Source organism: Laetiporus sulphureus (genome assembly GCF_001632365.1).
Source record: "Laetiporus sulphureus 93-53 unplaced genomic scaffold LAESUscaffold_92, whole genome shotgun sequence".
Lineage (NCBI taxonomy): Eukaryota > Fungi > Basidiomycota > Agaricomycetes > Polyporales > Laetiporaceae > Laetiporus > Laetiporus sulphureus.
The window spans coordinates 1-22,989 of NW_024468601.1; the positions used below are offsets into that span (position 1 = coordinate 1).

General features: G+C 52.6%; 11 protein-coding genes across 11 annotated transcripts; 5 read left to right on the forward strand and 6 right to left on the reverse strand.

Annotated features, from left to right (window-relative positions):
• Nucleotides 1–37: 37 nt before the first annotated feature.
• Nucleotides 38–496, forward strand: LAESUDRAFT_764887 (uncharacterized protein; the record flags this gene model as incomplete). The annotated part of the gene is made up of 3 exons (XM_040913533.1): nucleotides 38–223; nucleotides 264–270; nucleotides 393–496. The coding sequence occupies 3 exons, from the start codon at nucleotides 38–40 to the stop codon at nucleotides 494–496; spliced, it is 297 nt and encodes a 98-aa protein (XP_040757849.1).
• A 4,096-nt stretch (nucleotides 497–4,592) lies between these two features.
• Nucleotides 4,593–5,201, reverse strand: LAESUDRAFT_732562 (uncharacterized protein). Its single transcript, XM_040910264.1, has 2 exons — nucleotides 4,950–5,201; nucleotides 4,593–4,899 (listed from the first exon to the last, which is right to left on the reverse strand). The coding sequence occupies exon 1, from the start codon at nucleotides 5,181–5,183 to the stop codon at nucleotides 5,016–5,018; it is 168 nt and encodes a 55-aa protein (XP_040757850.1). The 5' UTR covers nucleotides 5,184–5,201; the 3' UTR covers nucleotides 4,593–4,899; nucleotides 4,950–5,015.
• A 14-nt stretch (nucleotides 5,202–5,215) lies between these two features.
• LAESUDRAFT_764888 (uncharacterized protein) lies at nucleotides 5,216–6,052 on the reverse strand (the record flags this gene model as incomplete). The annotated part of the gene is made up of 4 exons (XM_040913534.1): nucleotides 5,216–5,298; nucleotides 5,355–5,610; nucleotides 5,699–5,860; nucleotides 5,900–6,052. 4 exons carry the CDS (start codon nucleotides 6,050–6,052, stop codon nucleotides 5,216–5,218), a joined length of 654 nt encoding a protein of 217 aa, XP_040757851.1.
• Nucleotides 6,053–6,746: 694 nt separating this feature from the next.
• On the forward strand, nucleotides 6,747–8,160 carry LAESUDRAFT_732565 (PAP2-domain-containing protein). The gene has a single exon (XM_040910265.1). It carries the CDS (start codon nucleotides 6,911–6,913, stop codon nucleotides 8,132–8,134), a length of 1,224 nt encoding a protein of 407 aa, XP_040757852.1. The 5' UTR covers nucleotides 6,747–6,910; the 3' UTR covers nucleotides 8,135–8,160.
• Nucleotides 8,161–11,106: 2,946 nt separating this feature from the next.
• On the forward strand, nucleotides 11,107–12,512 carry LAESUDRAFT_745933 (acyltransferase-domain-containing protein). The gene is made up of 7 exons (XM_040911397.1): nucleotides 11,107–11,311; nucleotides 11,360–11,378; nucleotides 11,430–11,534; nucleotides 11,600–11,711; nucleotides 11,761–11,849; nucleotides 11,910–11,968; nucleotides 12,027–12,512. The coding sequence occupies exons 1-7, from the start codon at nucleotides 11,149–11,151 to the stop codon at nucleotides 12,431–12,433; spliced, it is 954 nt and encodes a 317-aa protein (XP_040757853.1). The 5' UTR covers nucleotides 11,107–11,148; the 3' UTR covers nucleotides 12,434–12,512.
• Nucleotides 12,513–12,780: 268 nt separating this feature from the next.
• On the forward strand, nucleotides 12,781–13,663 carry LAESUDRAFT_816681 (uncharacterized protein). Its single transcript, XM_040914800.1, has 2 exons — nucleotides 12,781–12,987; nucleotides 13,041–13,663. Exons 1-2 carry the CDS (start codon nucleotides 12,846–12,848, stop codon nucleotides 13,442–13,444), a joined length of 546 nt encoding a protein of 181 aa, XP_040757854.1. The 5' UTR covers nucleotides 12,781–12,845; the 3' UTR covers nucleotides 13,445–13,663.
• On the reverse strand, nucleotides 13,233–14,825 carry LAESUDRAFT_804166 (uncharacterized protein; the record flags this gene model as incomplete). The annotated part of the gene is made up of 6 exons (XM_040914026.1): nucleotides 13,233–13,932; nucleotides 13,953–14,109; nucleotides 14,166–14,179; nucleotides 14,239–14,363; nucleotides 14,449–14,623; nucleotides 14,676–14,825. The coding sequence occupies 6 exons, from the start codon at nucleotides 14,823–14,825 to the stop codon at nucleotides 13,645–13,647; spliced, it is 909 nt and encodes a 302-aa protein (XP_040757855.1). The 3' UTR covers nucleotides 13,233–13,644.
• A 493-nt stretch (nucleotides 14,826–15,318) lies between these two features.
• On the forward strand, nucleotides 15,319–17,618 carry LAESUDRAFT_764893 (alpha/beta-hydrolase; the record flags this gene model as incomplete). The annotated part of the gene is made up of 7 exons (XM_040913535.1): nucleotides 15,319–15,387; nucleotides 15,450–15,608; nucleotides 15,659–15,770; nucleotides 15,824–16,838; nucleotides 16,892–16,939; nucleotides 16,994–17,345; nucleotides 17,406–17,618. 7 exons carry the CDS (start codon nucleotides 15,319–15,321, stop codon nucleotides 17,616–17,618), a joined length of 1,968 nt encoding a protein of 655 aa, XP_040757856.1.
• Nucleotides 17,619–17,678: 60 nt separating this feature from the next.
• LAESUDRAFT_573698 (uncharacterized protein) lies at nucleotides 17,679–19,197 on the reverse strand. Its single transcript, XM_040903006.1, has 4 exons — nucleotides 19,050–19,197; nucleotides 18,795–18,943; nucleotides 18,021–18,741; nucleotides 17,679–17,961 (listed from the first exon to the last, which is right to left on the reverse strand). The coding sequence occupies exons 2-4, from the start codon at nucleotides 18,897–18,899 to the stop codon at nucleotides 17,711–17,713; spliced, it is 1,077 nt and encodes a 358-aa protein (XP_040757857.1). The 5' UTR covers nucleotides 18,900–18,943; nucleotides 19,050–19,197; the 3' UTR covers nucleotides 17,679–17,710.
• Nucleotides 19,198–19,728: 531 nt separating this feature from the next.
• LAESUDRAFT_764895 (O-acetylhomoserine ami) lies at nucleotides 19,729–21,751 on the reverse strand (the record flags this gene model as incomplete). Its single annotated transcript, XM_040913536.1, has 14 exons — nucleotides 19,729–19,800; nucleotides 19,858–19,958; nucleotides 20,019–20,215; nucleotides 20,277–20,520; nucleotides 20,574–20,639; nucleotides 20,690–20,786; nucleotides 20,840–20,994; nucleotides 21,047–21,065; nucleotides 21,121–21,139; nucleotides 21,187–21,314; nucleotides 21,367–21,409; nucleotides 21,459–21,484; nucleotides 21,554–21,668; nucleotides 21,729–21,751. 14 exons carry the CDS (start codon nucleotides 21,749–21,751, stop codon nucleotides 19,729–19,731), a joined length of 1,305 nt encoding a protein of 434 aa, XP_040757858.1.
• Nucleotides 21,752–22,370: 619 nt separating this feature from the next.
• Nucleotides 22,371–22,847, reverse strand: LAESUDRAFT_732576 (uncharacterized protein). The gene has a single exon (XM_040910266.1). The coding sequence runs from the start codon at nucleotides 22,624–22,626 to the stop codon at nucleotides 22,459–22,461; it is 168 nt and encodes a 55-aa protein (XP_040757859.1). The 5' UTR covers nucleotides 22,627–22,847; the 3' UTR covers nucleotides 22,371–22,458.
• Nucleotides 22,848–22,989: the final 142 nt, after the last annotated feature.

A 22,989-nucleotide genomic window follows, 5' to 3' on the forward strand; every position in this document is an offset into this window, starting at 1 on the left:
CGTCATCGCGACGGCGCCGAATTCCGCAACGCCGCTCATGAAGCAGAAGGGAGGTGCGACGGCGCCGCCGCCGCCGAAGAAGAGCCATAAACACATGGCGAGCATTGCCAGCCTCATACGTGCGGAAGACAGGGCGGAGGAAGGCTGGAGCCCGATAGGCACCACGTTCAATATCCCGCCAAACCCGCGTGCGGACCGGGCTGGAGATGATGCGAGGAACAGGGTATAGAGCATTCTTCTCGCTCACAGGAGTTTACCTCCAGGACAAAGGTATGTGCAACGATCATATGGGTCAGTGCAGTGAGCCAGCCAGGATCCGTAGGAGGCCATAGGTTGACTTGCAGGTGAGTGCCCCTTCCTTCGGTGACGGTGAGACTCTGCGTCGTGTGCAGGAAAGAGCGAGGAGGGCATGGGAGTCGTGAGTGCTCTGTGTGCGCATCGCGCTCGCAGTCGTGCAGACGGACAGACCGTGCTCGTGTACGTACAGAGCGTGTGAATATATTTCCTTTATAGGAAGCTTGGACGACTGCAGATAATGTTCGAGATGGGGCTGATACATGGCAGAGAGGGCTTTAAAGTGTAGTCCATACACAGAGATAACGTTGAAGTGTAGCCCATACACAGAGGACTTTAAAGTGTAGTTCATACACAGAGGGACTCGCACTAGTTGTTTTGAAGTACACAAGGCCAGTTCCTCCAAGTCCATCCAGTTTCATTTCGTCTATTCTCCAACAAACTACTAATACGACCTATGTATTCCATAGCACACAAGTCTATCTGGCACTCACCTTTTCCCGCTCAGTATTTAGCATTTCTGCCAATTCTGAACCTCGTTTTCATCGCCTCTCTTGCTCCCTTTCATCGTCTCTCTTGCTTCCTTTCATCCAACATATTCTCAATCACTCCCCGCCCATCCTAGTCCACTCCGTGTCTATCCGATCACCATCCTGGCCCCCACCAATCTGATTTATGCATGACCAGCTCGCCACAATGGAGATGGTCAGTCACCAACCCGGCACAAAGGATGCGCCATGCTTGTTGACCCCGCACCTGTCAGGTAGAGTAAGCATCTTTCCCAGTCTGCTCTCGATCGACACTTTTGGACCGAATCGGGTGAGATCAATTGAATAAGGACCCAGAAGGAAAGGTCGGCATACCTATCGACGTTATGGGCGCATGTGCGCTCACGACCTCTGCAACTGTCCACGATAAGCAAGGATGGCTCCGCCATGGCTGGCATTCGATCGGCATCACGCGAATATGCTGAGGGCACCAGATTTGGAGGATGTGCGATGCTTCAAGGCATGCAATAACTCCACACGACCGTTTTCTGGCATGGGCTGACAAGAACCATGCAGGCTTGACATTGCGATGGTGAGTTTTATTTGTACCCTGGTCCTGGAATGTGTCGCGAATGGCAGTGATGGTCATGTAGGTCGATATCGTGAGCAACGTGAGGCAGAGCACGATGCGCATCCCGAGAACGTGGAAGATCGAGGGCATGACACAATCTACCCCCGTGTTACATCTCTGAGAGATGCACTGGGTACCAAACTTGTGCGAATGATGCTGTGAGCATCCATTGGGCCACAGGGACCGTTGCGTGACAAAGTGCCCACGAACGACATTGCAGCGGATGGGCTGACACCAGCTAGACAGCCCGTAGCCTGTCTCTTATTTGCGTGGGAGTGCAAGCTGGGTCAGACACGTCTTGACAGATACCTAGACAGTTGAGCAGACCATGTCATCAGGCTCACGACCCAGGGGACTCTATGATGGTCGGGCATGCTCTTGATGAGATCGCGCGATGTTTTGTGACCAGCAAGGATGTTTCGACAAGCCATGGCCTTGTACAGAGACCATCCAAGATGACTCAGCCAGTCGTGGCAGAGGCAGCAGTAGCAGTATGAGCTGCGCTCACATGGACCTGCTATAGGTGAGAGCTTGTGATTTGTCATATACGGTGAGTCTGTCGCACTGATGGTGTTGACATGTTCGTGACTTCAGGCAAACTGCAGATGGTGTCGTGCACCATGTAGGATGAGCGGATTTCCTTGATACAGGTGTGGAGGCACCAGTAATGATCGGAGAATGCATGGGCTGTATGAGCTACACGCTCACGAACCTGCAGCACTGTCACACGGGAGCATCGGTATGGCCCCACGAATCTTTGTGCACATCAGATCTTTCTCGCTAATCATATTGTTTAGTTCATGGCTAGGAGATGACCTGAGGATGGTGGCATGCATGTGAAGCAGACCATGTCTACAATGGCAGGCCCCCTCAGTACAGATGCAGAGGCGTGAATGACATCGCCGCGTACTTGACAGAATGAATGCGTTCGCAAAGATTGATGTCACTGCTCATGTTCGAGGGTTGACAGGGTGGAGTTCAGCCAGCTGTAGAACTCGCGACGAAGATGTTGGGTCTGGTGCGAGCTGGCATAAGTGCTCTTGAGAATCTTGTCGTGGATATGGCTTAAGTTCCCTTTTCAAACCTTGATCGCTGTTCGCATTGAGGAACTTGCCTGTTCATGTCCATGAAGCTGTATAGACACGTTAGCAATTTAATGCACCTACCCGCACTGATGAAGAAGGTACTTGCTCGGATGCACTCATAGCAACCATATTGATCCTGTAGGGAAGTGCACAGATCGGGCAAGTTTCTGATGAGCGACGATGAATGATGGGATGCACGGGAGATGCATACCGTTGAGCAGGTGACGTATAGCTGAACACGCACATGTGATCATGTCGGGGCAGGTGGCAGTGATCGACACGCTTTGGACGTGACAATTGACTTGCATGCACCATCACCGAGAGCTCCTGGTATGTTCCTGTGCCTCTGCTTCATTTTACCTTGCTCTAGATGAAATATGCCAACACTCATCTTGCAACTGCTCTGGGTGTGCTCTACTATGGCTAGGCATCATCTGGCTGAAGGCTAGAGGGCGCGTAAAGAATATCGAGTGCTGTTGGTATATTCAGGTGGGTGCTGGTCATTTCACAGCAGCGAGGTGCAGAGGGACAGTGTCACCATCCTGGGAGAAGGGAGACCATAAGGAGCAGGGGCATTTCAGGAAATGGCAGCACAATGAGGGGAAGGGGAACACATGGAACTTCAAGTCCCTCCTCACAGTTTTTGTGAATTTCTAGGCAGAGATCAACCCCGTCCAACTTGAAAATTAAGACTCAGAATATTGATGTTCTGCAGAACTCCTGTTACCCAGTGTCACATATCCTGCGCCCGGAGAGTGACACCTGGCTGCGGGTCTCAGTCAGCTGTGCAACCCGGCACAGAGTTCATCTCTTCCTTCCAACCGAGTGTTATCCGAACCTTCCGATTCGTTTCATGCCCACATAACCGCCGTGCCGGCCTAGCTGGCCGAGTTCACCGATCACGTCTAGCACACGGTTTGCGGTGTCAGGAGACCACGATGCATCGTCTAGATGCACTTCATGCTACGCGAAGTCAATTTTGCAACCACTTTGATTGCTGATGACCGGAATTTGTATCAAATATTTACGTGAGTTCTCACGCATTGTTCATAATATCAACATGCGTCGATGTTCGCGTTGGCCGACAGGTGGTCTATGCACAATAGAATGTATAAAACGAGGTTCATATTCATAGGTAAAAGAACATGTATCGAGACACAGGCATTCAAAGTCACTCAAACATGAAGGAGGAAATACCTTCGGCATACCTCCGACTCTGCCAAATGTCGACGTGAAAAGATGCATAGGGTTGAGATTCCCCGAGAGTCTGGCCCTGTGCGCATTCTTCTCAATGAATGACACGCTGACTATCGAGCGATCAGCGCATCGCACCGCGGTAGGTCTTTTCTCGAAGGACTGTTCATTCTTGACTCGCGAGGTTCGCGTGTGAGCAAACGCATATGGCTGTAAGTGCCAAACCCTGTGTACCCATTGCGTTCCGCTAGTGTCACAACCCTGACTCACCTACGAAAGCAGACGCAGGTTGCTGTCGGGCACATAACATCCGCTAATGCCGCTCCGCGCGCATGATGTGCCCACTTCGGCTCGGTATGCGAATGCAGTGTTCTATCGACCGATGTGAACGCCTTCTACACCACGCTGGGGCACCTCTGTCCACGACGCTCAACGGTCGCTCTTCCTATCATACGCGACGTGCGTGAACGAACGGGCACCACCTCGACGTGAGAATACGTACATATGATTTAAAATTCTCGTGGAGGCCTGGCCCTGAGAGCTCTTCCTTTTCATCAATGCGCCCACTGTATGAGCGATCAGCACAGTGCACGGCAATAGGCCTCTTCTGGGCCTGGAAGAATCGTTGCGGTGCCCATTGTGTTGAACCAAAATCGCAGTTCTGACTCACCTACGATAGCAGACGCAGGTCGTGCTCATGCGTACGACGCACACGAATGCCGCGCCGTGGCCATGGCATGCTCGGGCTGCGGACGCGACTGCAGCATGCTAGCGACTGATACGAACGTCTTCCACCCCATGCCGCAACACGACCGTCTACGAGCCTCGACGGTCGCATTCTGCACTAGACGCGATATGCGGGCATGAAACGCGGCACCCGACTTGATGTGAGAGATCGTGTGCGGGTTGAGGTTCCTCCGGGAGCCTGGCCCTGAGCACGCTCTTCTTTTCGATGACGGGCTGACTGTCTGATGATCAACGCACTGCAATAGGTCTCTTCTGGACCTCGAAGAAGTGTCGCAATAAGCGGAAGTGACCTATTCATCGTTCACGTGGACATCGATGCGCGTACGGGTGTCATACAGCTGTGAGCGCCAGAACCCGCGGTGTCCATCGTTCTCCACTCATGTCGCAGCCCGAACTCATCTACGAGAGTCGAGAATGGACGCAGGTCGCGTCCGTGTGCACGACGTCCACGGATGCCGCGCTGCCGCTAACTCTAGTGTATGTGACGCGCGAGAAAGAACGGGCACTCACCTCGACACGGGAGGCTGCGTACGGATGAAAGTTTCCTGGGAGCCTGACCCCGCATGCTCTTCCGCTCTACAAGGGTGCCGACTGTCGAGCGATCAGTGCAGCGCACCGCGGCAGGTCTCTTCTGGACCTTGAACAACCCTCGCAATAAACGGGAATGGCCTGGTCATGGTGAGCGCGCACATCGATCCGGCGGCGCGTGTGTGGGCTGTGAGTATCAGAACCCGTGGTGTCCATCGTCCTCCAATAGTATCGTAACCGAGACTCACCTACGAGAACTGAGAAAGGGCACAGGTCGCGTCCGTGCGCACGACGTCCACGAACGCCGAGCCGTCGCATTCTTGAGTGTACGCTACGTGCGCGAACGAACGGGCACTCACCTCGACGTGCGACTTGGCGGCCGCGTACGGATAGGACTCTCCGGGAAGCCTGGCCCCGTGCACTCTTCCGCAGCAGTGACAGACGGCTTGAATTCGCGAGATTCGCGTGCATACTGACCCGACAGCGCGCCCCCATCGTGCTCTGCTTGCGTTGCAGCCCAGACTTGGCTTTGAGAGCGGAGGAAGGTCGCATCTGCGCACACAATGTCCACGGATGCTGCGGGCATGGTGTGCTCGTTGGGGCTTTGAAGCTGGCTACGGCGTGCGGTTGTGGTGTCCAACGACTAAGGCGTATGTCGTGGTGCATCCGTCCATAGGCACCGATGGTTGTACTTTGAATTGAGTGAGAACGAGAACGAACGAAACACTCACCTCGCTGTGAGACGCTGCATACAGCGCATACTGCTCTCTGATCCAATCGAGCGTTTCCGGGGAACGGCTGGCCCTGTGCGCGGTCATCTTCAATGACGCGCTGACCGCTGAGTGATCGACCGAGTGATCGACTGTGAGCACCGCGAGGAAGCATTGCGGTGCCTATGACGGCCCTGGCTGGGTAGTTTCAAGTGCGCGCACGGTTTTGGCAGCATGCGCACGGTCGTCGTTCGGCTGCGAGACCTGCAGTGCCTTGCATGGTTCGTTGCTGCTGCAGCGTCGAGAGAAGCGTTCGAGCTTGCCTATGGAGCGGACATTGGTGAACGTCGCAGCGCGACGCGCTCGCGGGGGCATTGAAGCTGGCCATGAGCGCGATGGTGGTGTTACGGTGAGAAATAGGCAAAGGGAAGGATGACGCGGTGGAATTGGGTGAGGGTAGATAGGCCGTAATGAAAGCGCACGCATGATGTTGAGCAAACGCGGACGTACGAGCTAAGAACAACGTACGAAGTCTGCCACCTCCTCTCCAACTCGATAGTGCACACGCTCTGCTCTCCCATGCGCACCCCATCCTGCGACTGACCGTCCGCCTTGTGCCACAAAAGCCCGGGAGGATCGCGCTTGAAGCGAGAGGGCGGGCAGCGTGAACGCGAGCGAAAGTCGTCCTGGAAAAGGCGGGAAGTGCGCGCGTGAACGAGAGCAGCAGGGCGCCTGACGCGAGCGCAGGGAATAACAGCAAAGCATCGCGCAGGATGGTTGGGAGTAACGCCGATTGGACGGCTACCCGGGGCGCAGTGTGGACGGGTGGATGGCCTTCACGGCTTGCTGTGGAACGCCGAAGCTTGCGCACGTGGCGCGCCGGTTTCCCGCGTGCCCTCGCCTGCGCACTCCCTGGCATCATCCTTCAGGGCAACGCTGTCCACCGGGCATTTCTGAAGGCACCCGCAACGACTCCAGACGCTGGTACGTCGCGCTCGTCACTCTCGTCGCTACGTCCTTCTCATCCTCCGACCAGCTCCTGCCATGAGTCTGCAAACGACCGTACCCCGGGCCCTGGCGCGGGTATGGACCGCCTTCATCGCTGCAGTGAACCGACTGGACAAGTCGCTGTCGCCGCGCGACACCCTCACCAAGTTCCGGCAACACAAATTCACACTCTCTGACCTCGTTTATCTCTTTCACATCGCCCTTGCGACCTTTTGGATCTCCATAATGCGGGCCCCAGGCTTTCCACTCAAGCTCCTGATACCCATCCTCTACGCCATTGTCCTCATTATACCCCTCACCTCGCAGCTGTTCATCCCCGCCACGCCGGTCTTTGCCTGGCTGCTCACGTACTACAGCTCCAAGTTCATCCCCGCCCCCTGGCGGCCGGGCATCTCCGTCGTCCTCCTCCCGACGCTCGAGTCGGTGTTCTACGGCGCGAACATATCTGACATCCTCACGCGCTTCACCCACCCCGTGCTCGACATCCTCGCCTGGCTCCCATACGGCGTCATCCACTTCATCTTCCCCTTCGTCGTAGCCGCCTTCGTCTGGCTGTTCCGCACAAAGGAGGCGCTGCACCTCTGGGGTCGTGCCTTTGGATACATGAACCTCATTGGCGTGATCATCCAAATCCTCGTCCCATGCGCTCCGCCATGGTACGAGCTCATCTACGGCCTCATGCCGGCAAACTACACCATGCGCGGCTCGGCCGGAGGACTCGCACGGATCGACAAGCTCTTCCACTCGAACGGGTACACCGTCGCATTCAGCAACTCGCCCGTCATCTTCGGCGCGTTCCCGTCCCTGCACTCCGCCTGCGCCACCATGGAGGCACTGTTCGTCTCGTACTTCTTCCCGCAGGCAACCAGATATGTGTGGACGTACACCGCGGTTCTCTACTGGGCGACGATGTACCTCACGCACCACTACCTCATCGACGTCGTCGGCGGCTCCTGCCTCGCCATCGCATGCTTCTACCTCTTCCTTCCCGAGGAACTCAAGGGAGCGAACGCACTCCTCCCGCCTGGCGGACTTAGTGCCGGTGCGTACAGCACTCGTCGGTCGAAATACGAGCTCTACGATTTGGAAGAGCCTCGGCTCGGACGAGGCGGCCGTGGCACAAACGGCGGTATTATGCGTGACGCGGCGGACTACGATCTAGAAGACCTCTCCGACAGGGAGTCCTCGGAGGAGGAGATGGACATCACGTTCCGTTCGCCCGTCATCGCGACGGCGCCGAATTCCGCAACGCCGCTCATGAAGCAGAAGGGAGGTGCGACGGCGCCGCCGCCGCCGAAGAAGAGCCATAAACACACGGCGAGCATTGCCAGCCTCATCCGTGCAGAAGACAGGGCGGAGGAAGGCTGGAGCCCGATAGGCACCACGTTCAATATCCCGCCAAACCCGCGTGCGGACCGGGCTGGAAATGATGCGAGGAACAGGGTATAGAGCATTCTTCTCGCTCACAGGACTTTGATGCAATGGGGATATTGGGTATTGGGTATGTGGCCTTGGCTTCAGGGATCAGCATTTCTTTTTGGTGTATTTATCAATCGTCACGTATCACTGCCGCATTGCTTGCACAGCCTGTCTTTCATCGCATTGTTGATCATAAGCATGTGTATACCAGTGATAGGTGAGGACACCGAAAGCAGATCGTCGCGAACGTTCAGTAGAAACATGCGTTACCTTATGCAGCTCTACGCCTGAGCTGGCTTTGTTATAGTGTATTATTCCTATCAGGGGAAAATACCTCGCGTTCTAATGTACGTTGTGCATACAGTGAGTTCGACGCGAGACACAACTGTGTATAGCGTCTGTCAGTATTATGTGGAAAGTGAGAATTGAAGAAGTACCATCTAGCCGTGCGGTGTGTGTTCAATCGGTAAGAGATGATAATCGTCCTTTTCGTCTAAGATTGATAAGTATGATCTGTGAAGCCGTTCTTGAGACGCTAATGCGACGGTCCTGGCGAGTGAGATGTATGTATCAAGAGCAGGTCATCGTGCGAGCTGCTCACTTAAAGACCATTGACTTCTCAAGAATGGTTTCAACACACTGTCCAGGGATGGGATCTCATTCGCCTTCCCTTTTCTGTAAGATTGGTGTGATACTGAAATTGTCCCACTACGAAGGCGGTCCCAGGCTTTCTGATATATCAACCGCTGCAATGGCGGCGGCATATCCTGCGGAACTGGATGTCATTGAATGTTGCTCCACCAGTTATCATCGTGTTTTGTAGTTGTACTTTTACGGTAGCGGCATAATTTCTTGATTCTTCCCCTGAAGCACGGCGTGTAAAGGTCAGAAAGGATTGCATTGCATTGGTGAATGTCGATTTGTGGTTGAATCCTGCCGTATGGTGACTTGCCATACAAAAAAAATTTGAACCGGCGAGGTAATACATTAGATGTATGCGCACTCACTTGGGCACTCCCGCATGACTGGTTACCGCACATCATCACGCAGCGCATATATGCGCAAGTCGTTCGAAAAAAATGGCTCATATATGCGCTCTAGAATTTTTGAAACTTGAATATATGCCAGTCCTTGCTCGTGACGTCGCCTCACGTCACCGGTGACAGATCGCGAGGACTTCTGCTTGAACGAAGAGATATATTGAAAGGATTAGGGAGGAGGCTGAGGGATACAATAGCGCGGAAAGAATGGAGTTAATAGACATAATTGAGAGTCATACGAATCGGCGGGTGCTGCACACCGTCCATGCACGGGTGGCAGAGCCTCGAACAGTTGTCGTCTAAGACGACAAGTATGGTCTGTGTAGCCGTTCTTGAGGCACTAATCCGAAGGTCCTGGCGAGTAAGATGTATTAAGAGCAGGCCATGGGTTAAGAACAACTGACTTCTCAAATGGTTTCGACACATTATCCAAGGGTGGGATTTCATTCGCTTTCTCTTTTTTGTAAGACTAATGAGGTACTGAAATTGTCCCAGTAGGAAGGCGGTCCCATGTTTTCTGATATATCGACCATTGCGATCGCGGCGGCATATTTTGCGGGACTGTATATCATCAAATTTTGCTTCACCGGCTATCATCATGTCTTGTAGTTGTACTTTTACGGTAGCGGCATAACTTCTTGATTCTTTCCCCAAAAATACAGGATGTAAAGGCCAAAAAGGTTTGGATTGCGTTGATAAAACGTCAATCTGTAGGTGAATCCTGCCATGTTGTGACTTGCGGTTTCCCTGTACTTTTCGATCAAGAAACGGGAAACGTTCAACGGGCGGAGTTTTTTTTTTGGTACAATTTCTATATCGCCGAAGGCGGTCGGGGTGTGTCTAGGTACAGGTTGGGCGTAGGATTACCTCGGTAGGAGCGTATGTAAAGGTGTGAATAGATCACGTCCGAGTCAGAACCTAACCAGGATCGTACAGTACAGATGCCTTGGTCCAGGCATCGCTATCCCGGAGGAAGGCAGCCAGAGTGGCCCAACCAAGCATCTTCAACGGGCGGAGTAATATTAGATAATTCATTAGACGTATGCGCACTCACTTGGGCACTCCCGCACGACTGGGTGACCGCACATCATCACGGAGCGCATATATGCGCAAGTCGTTCGAAAAAAAAGGCTCATATATGCGCTTTAGAATTCTTCAAACTTGAATATACGCGAGTCCAAAATGCGGTTAGTTCGTGCCTACGCGATTTGACAGTGTGCTCCGGCTTGAACGTGTAAAAGCACGCGATGGGATTGGAGCCCATTTGCGGAAATAGAATCTGATTCTTCGGCCGCGGTTTAGCTTCAATGGTGTTTCCACCAATAATGTACTGGAGAGGAGCAGTTGTCATTCCTTGTGATTGAAGGATTTGAGACTAGTGCGAGATTAATGAGAAAATGCCACGTTAGAATACCTATCCGCGAGATGTCAGTAGAGGTAGCCCAAGAACTACAAGAATGGCACGAAGCTGATTGTTCTCAATGAGCAACGACATAAATTCAACAGCCTAAATTGACGCGCTTCCCACTGTATCTACAAAGCCGCTACTGTTTGACAGTCTGAGCGCCAGCGGAGAGCCACAACATTGGAGGAATCAACTGTCAAATTCGTATAGATGTTAAATTGTGTAAGTGAGGCTGATAGAAGAAGGTAAAAGGGAGGGGGAGTCGCTGATCGGCTCCGGGTCGTTTTGAGTCGCTTTGCCGTGCTCGGAACCGGGAGAAGATGATAGAAAACAGAATGGAGCTGTATATCTGTACCAGGCTTTATATTAGAAGAGAAATGATACTGAGAAGTCGGGGTGTGGCATGATAGCGCAGAAAGTGGCTGCCGGAGGCTAGCAGATCTCAGGCTTCAGCGTAACGCGACGCGACGCGTCGCGCACGTGATAAAACGCTTACAGTCACGTGCGTGACACTGACCGCAGATTGGCATTGGATCGGCATACTACATTGAGCTCATCTTCGGTGTCCTCGCCTTTTGGACACGATCTTCGAAACATATATGAGCTCTACACTGTCCAAGGCGACCGTCACGGCGGTAGGACTGCTAAGCAAAGCGTTCCTGAATGTCGGATACTGCTCTTCCGTTTCGGTCAATGGCCTGGACAACCTCCTCGAAGCGTTGAACAGTGATGAGAGGACTTCCGGGCGTGGCATTATTACTGGTGAGTGCCATTTGCTCCGTTGTGTGCAATCATAGCTGATATAATTAGTCGCAAACCATTTGTCCATGTATGCGGATCAGTCGTGCAGGCTTGGTTTGTTCTCACGACAGTGAATCAGACTCGACGACCCCCTGATATGGGGCGTACTCCCGGCCAAATTTTACCTCGAGTCACATTTCACTAGATGGACACTCGGAGCGTCCGACATCATGTTCACGAACCCGTAAGTCTTCTCGCGAAAACACGGGCGAAATTATCGCATACCGCTAACCCTGATCTGCTAGATAGTATCTTTTCCATGTTCTTCAGAAACGGGCAGGTTATTGAGACCTTCCGCGGAAAAGGCATCTTCCAGCCAGCAGTGGACACAGCCATCCACAAATTGAACCATGGAGCATGGGTGAGATTGAAGCGCCACCAGTCTTTGCCCAATCTCATATTATGCATAGATTCATCTCTTTGGCGAAGGAAAAGTAAATCAGCCAGCGTTCAATCCGTCGCACGACTCGCTCAAGCTGCTCAGATTCAAGTGGGGTGTGTACGTCAAGACCCTCTGCTATATGCGACGTTATGGCTAATGTACACGAATTCGTTGCAGTGGGAGGATCTTGATGGAGACCGCCAAACCACCGGTCATTATACCTATCTGGTTGACAGGCAAGTGTAATAAAACGCGGCACTCGCATACAGACATATTCACGATCTAGTTGGACAGGCTTCGACAAACTGATGCCAGAACAGCGCTTGATACCCTGGAAGTTCTTCCCACGACCGCGTGTCGCCTTGAGCATCACGTTCGGTGCGCAAGTCGATACGGACAAGATGCGTGATACCTTGGCTCGCATGATCCGTGAAGAGCGGCTTCCAGAAGTCCCCCGGACATCCCATGGAGGCCTCTCCGATACGCATCGCCCCGAGGACGAGAGGATCAGCGTGCAGATGACGGGACATTGGCTTAGGGACGTTTGGATGATAAAAGCGGATGAATTTGGTGTGCAAGGGCCAGCTAGACTGCACACTGTTCAAAAGGTGGCGAGTATTCGCAGTGCGTTGACTGCACTTGTGCAGCAGCAGGTGGAGGAGTTGGGAAGAAAAGTGACCAGTGAAAAAGCCGCGTTATGATCCTTGTATCATTCATGCCTTCTCACGTAGCGTACGATTCCGATCTAAAGTAGCGTATTCAGGCAAGGCGAATTGCGATACGAGGCGCGTTTGTGGCGCACCAGCCACAGACGCGTCAAGCGTATATTTTCAACGCGTTGCAGCCAATATTGAAGGGCGCAAATCGTTCTCACCGACAGCTCTGTCCTTGTTTGTCACCATGCCGGTGACATAGAGGGACCAGTCGATGCCTGCGACCTTCTATGAGCTGCTCAGTTGTCGAAGTTAAACTCGCAGCCACTATCGGCTGACTAAGCCGACGAATCTGGACAGTGAGTCGAGCATACTCCGCATCACCACTGCTATACCAGCTACCAAGTATTTCGTGAAGGGTTTTTTCTCGACTCTGAAATCGCCGTTATCGAGCATCAAAATGAGCGTCCAATCTCAGATGCCTTGGGAAACGCTGAGGGCGGAAACGCTGAGAGCAGTGCTCAAGGACCTCGAAGTGAAGCAGTACTTCAGCAAGAAGGACGAAATGGTCCAATTCTTGCACTCGGTAGAAAGGAATGGTGGTGTGTGCCAATAGCTTCCTCAGGCAGCCTATCGTAACTAATCGCAAGGATAGTCGAATCCGATGTTGGGAGACCTGAGCGTACGCGACACCGCGAGCCAGGGGCACAGGCCGGACCATCTCGCTCGCGGCTTGTGCGCCCGGGAAAGCTCATTGCCTACGTGGAGATCCAGAAGCGTGTACCCCGACATCATCATGTCGCTCCCAACGCCATACAGGTGTCGCCAACGTACAGGGCGGGCAGAATTAGCGCACGAAAGCAGTCATTCGAGGGAGTTGTGTTACCTCCATCGCCAACTCGTAGAAAACGTGCAAAAAGTGGACAATTTCTCATTGGAGTTATAATGCCGTCCATAAGCAATGCAATTGCAGGACCCTCGTCATCGAGCAGAAGCGACGAAGACGTTGGCGAGAGCGCAAGCGCGAGGATATCAGGGAAGGGTAAAGGCAGAGCGTAGTGCTGGAATCAAAGATTGACCGCGAGAAATGGTGCTGAACGAGGGTCGCCTGGCCTTGGACATTGCGACAATCCCACATCTCTCCAAAGTCATCATTTTGTATATCCGGCGATGGAGCTTGTCCACATGTATGATACAGCGCGAAAACACAGCGCAACTACTGTACAAACATCTTGTATGAATTTCATAGCCACTGAATCTCAGTTCTCAAGAGAATACCCGACGTCGCCGTTCACGCTCTCTTGTAACTTGATCAGGCGATCGAGCATCTTCTTTCCTCTCTCATCCACAGTCTCACGGAACCGCTCCTCCTTCATCCACATCAATCCGTGTTGCAGCACATTCCGCGCACGGGTCGCGCCACCGCGCGTGTCACCCATGGATGCATGCAAGGTGGCGCGACGTTCCTCGGGGTCATACGTCGCGCAATGTAGGATATTGTTGTTGTAGAACACGGTCTCTCCAGCTGCAGAAGCCTGCTTCAGTGCCTATATAACTTGAGACCCACAGTGAACCTACGTTGAAGTGTCACTCGGACTGCACCTGGCATAGCCATCGGATTATCCGGAGAATCCAGAGTAGAAGACAATGCCCACTGCTCCGGAGTCCGTGGTACTTTGTGCGATCCAGGAACAACATACAGACAAGAGTCATTGTAGAGTGCCCTGTGGAACGGGTGAATTCAGCCTGAGTTATCCCAAAGAGGATACAAAGGACGAACGTGTTCCATTGCACCTATGGCACGACATAAGCAGTTCAGCACAGAAATTGCAAAGATACGCCAGCGAACATACGCCACAATGCCAGACGTCCAACGCCTTGCGTTCTTCGTCTACAGTAGCAATCTCGCGCACATCGTCGCGGTGCCATCGTAAGGCAAATGCGTGGGATTCCGGGTTGATCAACATGTTGAACAACTCTTCAGGATGAGATGTCATGGATCGCGTCACAAGCGTGCAACGTTAGAACCGTTCACTGTAGAATAAGTGGTTTACGGCGCATACCCATTTGCAACTCGTCCTCCTCGCACTCTAGGAGCTCTTTTATCACATCCACCAAGGCATCCGAGGTGTACCACTGTGCGAATGCGGGTTCGCCGAGATCTGGGTGCATGATGTGCTGCACGCCCCATGAGTCCGGATGGTCTTCGTTGAAAAAAGGGGGAAACTGCCGTCCGACCTACATGTCCAAAGTCAGACTATTCAAGATGTTGAAACTAAGTGTATCTCACTGTTCTGCGCATCTTCCAGCTTCCCGAACGCGTCCGTGCGACGACTGTTTCAGCTGCCATCTCCAGTGCATCGCGAGATTCAGGAGGAATGAGATTAGGGACAATAACGAAGCCCTGCTCTTCGAAAATCTGCTTGCGAGCGGTTTCCATAGCCTTGCGCTGTATATTCTGGGCGAACCTTACCGCGCTGCAGTCAAGTCAAGGTGATGAGACTGATTCCACTCCGGATCTCTTCAGCGGAGCCGGGGCCTATCTATGTATACATCGTCTTCGATTGTCATCTCCGTCTTGAACTTCAATTGATAAGTAGCGTGTGCAGCCGATATCAACATGTTGGGTGGCGTCATAGGCCGCGATGATAGCCGAACACATGAGCCTTATAGGAACAGGAAGCCAGTGATTGAATGATGAGGTCGTACTATTTGCAACTGACTTTGAGGGTGGCTCCCTGGTCTGTGCTTTCCGTGTTTTCCTCTTGAGGCTTGAATCAAGCATCCGGGCACTGTTCCAGGTCGCATTCCAAGCCGCACATCCACAGACTACTCTTCGCGAGCACCATGTATGTAACGTGATTACGGGGAGACTCGGTGGCTGCAGTATTGTTGATTGCCTCAATAGACAACGGCACGGATACTCTACAAGGATGTCGAAGAAAACGGCCCCGTACGGCACTTGGAAGTCGCCCATATCAGCAGACGCGATCTTGCAAAGTGTAAGCAGCGATCACTGCATGCGGTCAACGCATCGTATCTTCATTGAGGATATCGGATACAGGGATCCAAAGTTGCTGAAGTATTCGTGGATCCGATCACCTCTGCCATATATCATGTCGAGAAGAGGCCATCTGAGGGAGGGCGGGATGTTGTGGTCAGGACCGAAGAAGGTCGGGATGTCGTTGGGAAGGGTTGGAACACAAGGACGGGAGTACAAGAGGTACGCCGCCCTGTCTTCTCTCCCATGGGTTCCTGCTAACATTCATGCAGTATGGAGGAGCACCTGCGATCGCTTACAATGGCGTCATCTACTTTTCAAACTACGTGGACAACAAGGTGTACGAGGTGAGGGAGGGTAAAGAGCCAACTCCAATCACACTCGGTAAGTTCAACGGATTCCTAGATGATCGTGCACTCTCAATGACGCGCATACAGACAATAAGAATCATCGCTTCGCAAAGCTCGATGTGCATCCCAAGTACCCTCATTTTTTGGTGGCCATCATGGAGGATCACACGAAGCCTGCGCCCCCAGATGTAGCCACGACTTTATGCATCATCAACAGCGAGACAAGCAAAGTGTCCACCATCGTCGTTGGCGCTGATTTTTATGCGTATCCTTACTTCTCTCCGGACGGTCTGCATCTGGCTTGGCAACAATGGTCCCATCCCGACATGCCTTGGGAAGGTGCCGAGATATTTGTGGCCGAAGTCATCGCAGACGAACATACTCTGACCGTGGGCAAGCCTGTGTATGTCGCAGGCAAGAAGAACGACATCAGCGCATCCTCGCCTGGATGGGCATCCAGTGATGTCCTCCTTTTCACCACCGACGAGTCTGGTTATCAGAACCCGTGGAAGTATTCTGTCTCATCCGGAAAGGCATCTGCAATCCTGCCCTCCCCTGTGAAGCAAGACTTCAGCCAGCCCATGAAGAACCTGGGATGGGAGTATGGCGCTCCCCTAGACGATACGGCGACTCGAGCACTGTTCGCGGCAATGAAGGATGACCGGAGCGTTCTGTACGTAGTCACATTGCAGAGCGGCGCGTTGGAAGAGATCAAGTGTCCGTATATCGAGATCACCGGAGTGAAGCGCGTCGCGCGCGACTCGGTGGTATTTCTAGCTCAGAAGGACGATGAGCCGACGAGCGTGGTCATCTGCTCTCTCAAAGACTACTCCATGCCGCAGTTCTCCACTGTCAAAGCTTCCTCTGCAGGTCTCCAGTTCCCTCGTTCGCTCATCTCGATCCCTCAGCCGGTGACGTTGTCTGTGCCGCAGACCAACGAGCCTTTGCATGTGCTGTACCTCCCTCCCACAAACCCAGACTATGAGGCTCCAGAGGGGGAGAAGCCGCCGTGCATTGTGAATGCACATGGAGGGCCTACTGGACGTGATTCTCCTGTTCTGGATCTGTCGAAGCAATTCTTCACCAGCCGAGGTTGGGCTTGGTGAGCGCTCTACGGCAATACTTTCTCTTCATTATGTTGAAAGCTATTCATAGGTTGGACGTTAACTACGGAGGCAGTTCCGGTTACGGGCGGAAATATATGTACGTGCACTCCCATCCTAACGCTCAGGCATAAATAAACGCTGGCACATTTAGGGAACGTCTCGCAGGCAAATGGGGTATAGTGGACGTCGAGGATTGCATCAACGCGACACAACAACTCGCCGCGCCACCGTACTCACTCATTGATCCTAAGCGGAGCATCATTCGCGGCGGATCGGCCGGCGGGTATACCACTCTGGCCACTCTTTGCTCTCATCCCGACATATTTGCTGCGGCCACCTCCCTGTATGGGATCGCTGACCTGCGTGTTTTGTGTAATGACACTCACAAGTTCGAGTCGCACTACATGGAAAAGCTCATGGGAGGCACGTTGGACGAGATTCCGGAGGTCTACAAGGACCGCTCGCCGATTTTCCATGCGGATCAGATTAAGACGCCGTTACTCGTAAGTCCTTTCGTGAAGATCACCACACGTATGTTTCTCATGCGATGCTCCGCATGACAGGTCTTGCAGGGCTCCGATGATGCTGTCGTACCACCTGCTCAGGCGAAGATCATTGTCGACGCCATCACGAAACGCGGAGGACGAGTGGAGCTTCATATGTTCGACGGTGAGGGACACGGGTGGAGGAAAGCGGAAACAATCAAAGAGGCACTCGAACGAGAGCTGTATTTCTACGAAGATGTCTTTGGCATCGCAGGAGGGCAGAGAGCATGATGCATTCTGTTCTCACCGAACATTATAGGTCCTGGAACGTTGGCGCATCTCTAGCAGAAGTAAAATTTCCATGTACATTAGTTACACAATAGTCAGACGCGGTCGTTCAACAAATTGATTGCGCGAGCATGTGCACTTTTACCTCTGCTGACTTTGAAAAATATCAAAGAATCTCCACGATGCAGAAAACGACCCTCTTCAGGCATACGAAGGTATCGGTCGTATGATGGAATGACACACTTGATAGGCTCGAGCAGCCGTTCCACCAGTACACAAAGCCCGTAACAGGGCTTTACGCGGTACTCCAAGGTTCCCGCGTATCTGAACTGCAGCACAGCGCGTCCTGAACGTCGCATAAGTCACCAAGTAGAAACATTCATCAAGATCTTCCTCTCAGCTCACCGCTATAGGGAGTACGACGCTTCCTTCCTCTCTGATCCAAACCCAGAGAATTGATTTGAAGCTCGAGTATCTCATCGTCCCCAACTACATGGCACTTGTTGTCTTGTACACCGAAATCATAAACGAACGGATCGCAGACACTGTCTATGAGGTTGAGTCCTTCCACTTCTTCAGGTGAAGGGGCTATTGAAGCAGCGCGTTCCATCAATTCCTCCGTGACTAGTTTGTCTCGCAATAGGAGCTGGCGGAATATCAGATGACGGGGGTTCACGGCGATGTTCAGCAAAGATATACCCCAAGGCAAGGTGTTGGGCCGGGAAAGATCGAGACCACCAGCGAATGCCTCCTTGCTGGGGTCTGTCGCGAGCCGGAAGCGGATCTCACCAGAGAGCGCAGGGCGGTATGTAGAAGACTGATAATAGAGGAAGCCAGTGGTACCCTGTGGGAACGGGTTGTCGACAGCTTGGCTTGTCATTTCCTGCCACTGATAAGTGATGTCTTCGGTTGCAGATAAGTGGCCACTGTCCGCTGCAGCGTCTTTCACTGGCTTCTTATGCTTCGCATCAGCTCTTGGGGGCACGGGAAGATCGCAGCCAGGTGCAAGGGAGAGACGGTCTCCAATCCTGGCTGTACTCAATCCGCTCAACTGCAAATAGTCGGAAGGTGTCAAATGAGATCGATCTAAGGTGGCGATGTGCTGAATCTTATCCGCAAGACCTCGCTTTGAAATATAAGTACATGTGTACACGAATTCATACTACGTAGCTAACTCACTTGTTGGGAATACCTAAGAGATGGCAAGCAAATCGCTTCGTATCTTGCTTTCGATGGACTGCGAGCGATTACGGAAGTGATCGCAGCTCTGCTCACGCGAAGCATTATTGAGGCGGTAAGAGGGTCAACAGCGGCGCGAATCAAGAGTTCTGGCTTCAAGGTCAGACATGGTCGTTAGGAGCCCCGGATGGGATTGCGAAGGAGACATCTACTGTGCCCATGGGAAGTGGCTGTTACAGGATGGCATATGCTTACCGTCGGAATGGCCAAAAGATCTCACTCCGTGCTCGTGAAGCAGTAGCAGAAGTACACCAAGTATCCGTACCGCAGAACGTGCGATGAAAGAGGCTGACCGTTAGCAAATGTTTTGCTGATCACAACGCTAGTTGGCGTGATTGCGAATAACAGATAGCGCACGTAAGCAAACATTTCGAACTTGTATGTCGGATATATCGAGTCGTAGCAAATGCCAGTGCAGGCGTACTGTCTGTGGCACCCGATATCGTTCCTAAATTCATGGCTCCTAGCAATCATCCAGACGACCACCTCTGCGAGGTCGAACGGGAACTAGCCCATTCTCGGATAGATACGGGGACAGGCCTGCAGGCCACCTCGCTAACGTCCCGAAGGAAAGCGAGCCCGTGTTGGATAGCGCAGACTCGCTGCTGGATGGCACGAGGATTGACGGGTTGACCGCTGATAGGCTCGGGTGGACGGGGAAGGGGCAAGACAGAGGCAGCGGGGACTTCTTTGAGTCAATTCAAATTTCGTCGCTACGCAATACTACATAGGATATCGGGCTAAGGTGCGGATGCAACTGAATTGATTGCCCGCTGAACTACCCTGCCTTCTTTCATTCCGGAATGAGAAATGTTATACAATGCTGTCAAGGAAGGGAGGTGACTTCTTTCATCTTTGACCGAATGAAGCGATCTCAAGACACGACCTTGAGTGCTTCGTCGAAATTCGCGAGAATATCTGCAATGTTCTCGATACCAACGGAGACCTGTAGAAATCATAAAATGAACCGTTACTAATTGATTGCTATAGCTGGCAGACTGACCCGGATCAAATCAGGAGTAACACCGGATTCCAACTGCTCCTCCTCAGTGAGCTGCTGATGAGTAGTCGAAGCAGGATGGATAATCAGCGTCTTCGCATCGCCTATATAACAAGCCAACGTGAGTCAAAATGTCTGCATATATCGCCACAAACTATACGCACCGACGTTGGCGAGGTTGCTCGCGAGGCGCATAGCATCAACGACCTGGCTGCCGACTTTGGCGCCACCCTTCACGCCGAAGTTGAGCACGCCTCCATAGAGGAGCGGTCTGCAGAGCCGCTTCGCAATCTTGTGCGAAGAGTGAGACTCCAGACCGAGGTATTGCACCCAAGCGACTTTTGGGTGTTTCTCAAGCCACCTGTGTTCGAAGCCATTGTGAGCAGCTGCCCTAACAACCCAGATTTCATTATGAGACATACTCGGCGAGGATCATAGCATTTGCGCAGTGCCTCTCCGCCCTCAGACTGAGCGTCTCCAACCCTTGCAACAGCAAGAATGCTGCGAATGGGTTCAAAGAGGCTCCCAGGTCACGCAGGACTTCAACGCGGCACTTGACGGCGAACGCGACAGGACCGAACGTCTCGCTGTATTTCAGCCCATGATAGCCCTCTGAGGGCTCCGTAAAAGTCGGGAATTTGCCAGAGCGGACCCAGTCGAATTTCCCTGCATTCAATCATCGTAAGGTACAGGCTTTTACGGTGGAGGAGCAAACGCACCGGAGTCAATGACGACGCCAGCAATGGTAGTGCCATGCCCACCAATCCACTTCGTCGCGCTGTGCACTGTAGTCCGCTCGGAAATTGCAGACTGACCGATCGCGAATAAAACGCACCGACAATGTCTGCACCGTGTTCGATTGGTCGGATTAGGTAACCTCCCATGCCGAATGTATTATCGACGATCAGAGGGATATTGTGAGCATGTGCGATCTAGGCCATCACTTTCAGGCTCTACTCAAGTCTCGACAAAAATAAGTTATTACCTCCGCCAGTTCAGGCAGCGGGGCAACGTTATACTTCGGGTTACCAATGCTCTCGACATAGATCGCCTTTGTGTTCTCGTCGATCGCAGCCGCGAAGGCTTCTGGCTCCGAGCTGGTGACGAACTTGACACCGATGTTGAACTTCTTCAAATAAACTGGCAGACGATCAGACGATCTGATTACATCATTTATCATATGATGGTTTACCCTTGAACTGGTTATAGGTCTGCGGGGAAGATTCAGTGCCGATGTCAATGCTTAACGTTATGGGGCTGACTCACTCCGCCGTAAAGGTAAGAACTGTCCGGAATGAGACACTCTGTTGCAGACATGCAAAGCACACTCACGTGGATACAATGTTGTCCCCGGCACCAGCGATGGTCGTGATCGCCATGAACTGAGCAGCTTGTCCGCTAGATGCCGCAACAGCGGCCGCACCGCCCTCTAGAGCTGCCATGCGCTTCTCGAAGACTTCCTACAATCTCGTATTGAACGATCGGCCCTCATTCTTCTGCTTAATCACATACGTTGGTCGGGTTCCCGATACGGGAATAGATATTTCCGAATGTCCTACATGGCCACTCAGAATGTGTCTCTTGTCCATTTCGATGACACTGACCTTAGTCCGAACAGATCTGCTCCGTGCTAGGCACGAGCAAAGTGGCAAGAATCAGACATTAGTCAAGGATTGAAATGCCATGATAAGCTTCCGACCTGTGAGTCGTTGAAAACGAAACTGGACGTGGCATAGATGGGAGGAGCCCGTGCATGAGTTGCCGAGTCAGGCTCCTGGCCAGCGTGCAGCTGAAGTGTCTCGAACTCAGGTGTCCTGTGAGGCCGATGTCATTTCTTCTACAGCGACGCTTCACCTAGACAATTCGCAACGTACTTGTAGAACTGGTGAGAAGCCATGAGGGAAGACGGAGTGCTCTGCTCAGTTATAGTGCCCACTTTAAAAGTCTGTTCGCCATACCTCAAAAGCGCAGAGCGTGACTCCAGGTTCAATCACGCAATCGGACCCCACCTTCGCGATGCATGATAGGCCGCGGTCATTAATTCGCGACTACCCAGCCGGTCGTCTTCATTTCAAAATATATATGATGAACAGCCGACGATCTTCTGCGCTCAGGGAAGAAATCCACGAATGTGGGCAAGAAGAACGGTGATCAGCGGCTGGACATCGAAAGCACATTAAGATGACAAGCCTTCGAAGCGCTCGAAGCGCCCGCTTGCGACATAATTCGACTCCGCCACATCGAATGCCGGCATCCGGCATCCGGTGGTTGAAATCTGTTGAAATAGATATCTGTTCTAACTACAGAACATGCTCGCTTGTCTGTACTATAGCAGGCTGCAGCTTCACTCGCAAGCTGAAGCTAAATCAGCCTTCAGCAGTGTATTCCAAAAAAATGTAATCAGGAATAACGTGATGACCCAGCGCCAAAAAAAACCCTTTCCAAACTTCGTTAGCATCACGAGTCAATATCCTCTAGTGGTGCAGTTTCGCCCACAAGCAGATAGTTGAAGGGATCGGTTACATAAAAGAGGTTCTACCACTAGTCACAAGTGCCGCACTAATCGCGTCCGCTTCTCTTTCTGTTCTCTTACAGTTCACTTATTTATAACGTGCCATCCAGCAGCTCTGCGCCGTCCAATGCGGGCTCGCCTTCCTTCGGGATGTTAGCGAGGTAGCCTGCAGGCCTGTGTCCGTATTTCTCCGAGAAATGGGCTAGTATCCGTGAGACCTTGCGGAGGTGGTCGTCTGGATTGGTTATGGCGCTCGGCATGATTGGGAGCCATGGATCGGGGAACGCAATATCGGGTGCCAGTACGCCCGGGGAGAAGTCCGTCTTAGATGCGGCAGCATGCGAGGACGGTGTCGCAGGTACATGTGCATAGAAGTCGCGGATGGGGATGTCGAGTCACCAGCGTGCCACCCACCAGGTGATGAACGTCAAGAAGTATGTACGAAGCAGGAGGGATATAGAACGCGGAGACGAGTATGCTGCATATGAGGGTAGAAAGATGTTCGAGGTCACCATGTGCATCCTAGGACGATGAGCGTTTGAAAAAGCACGGCGATCCGGGATGCGCTCACAAATAGAAGTCTGCATTGAATGTGCCGCTGACGCTGGTATCCCGAGCACCCC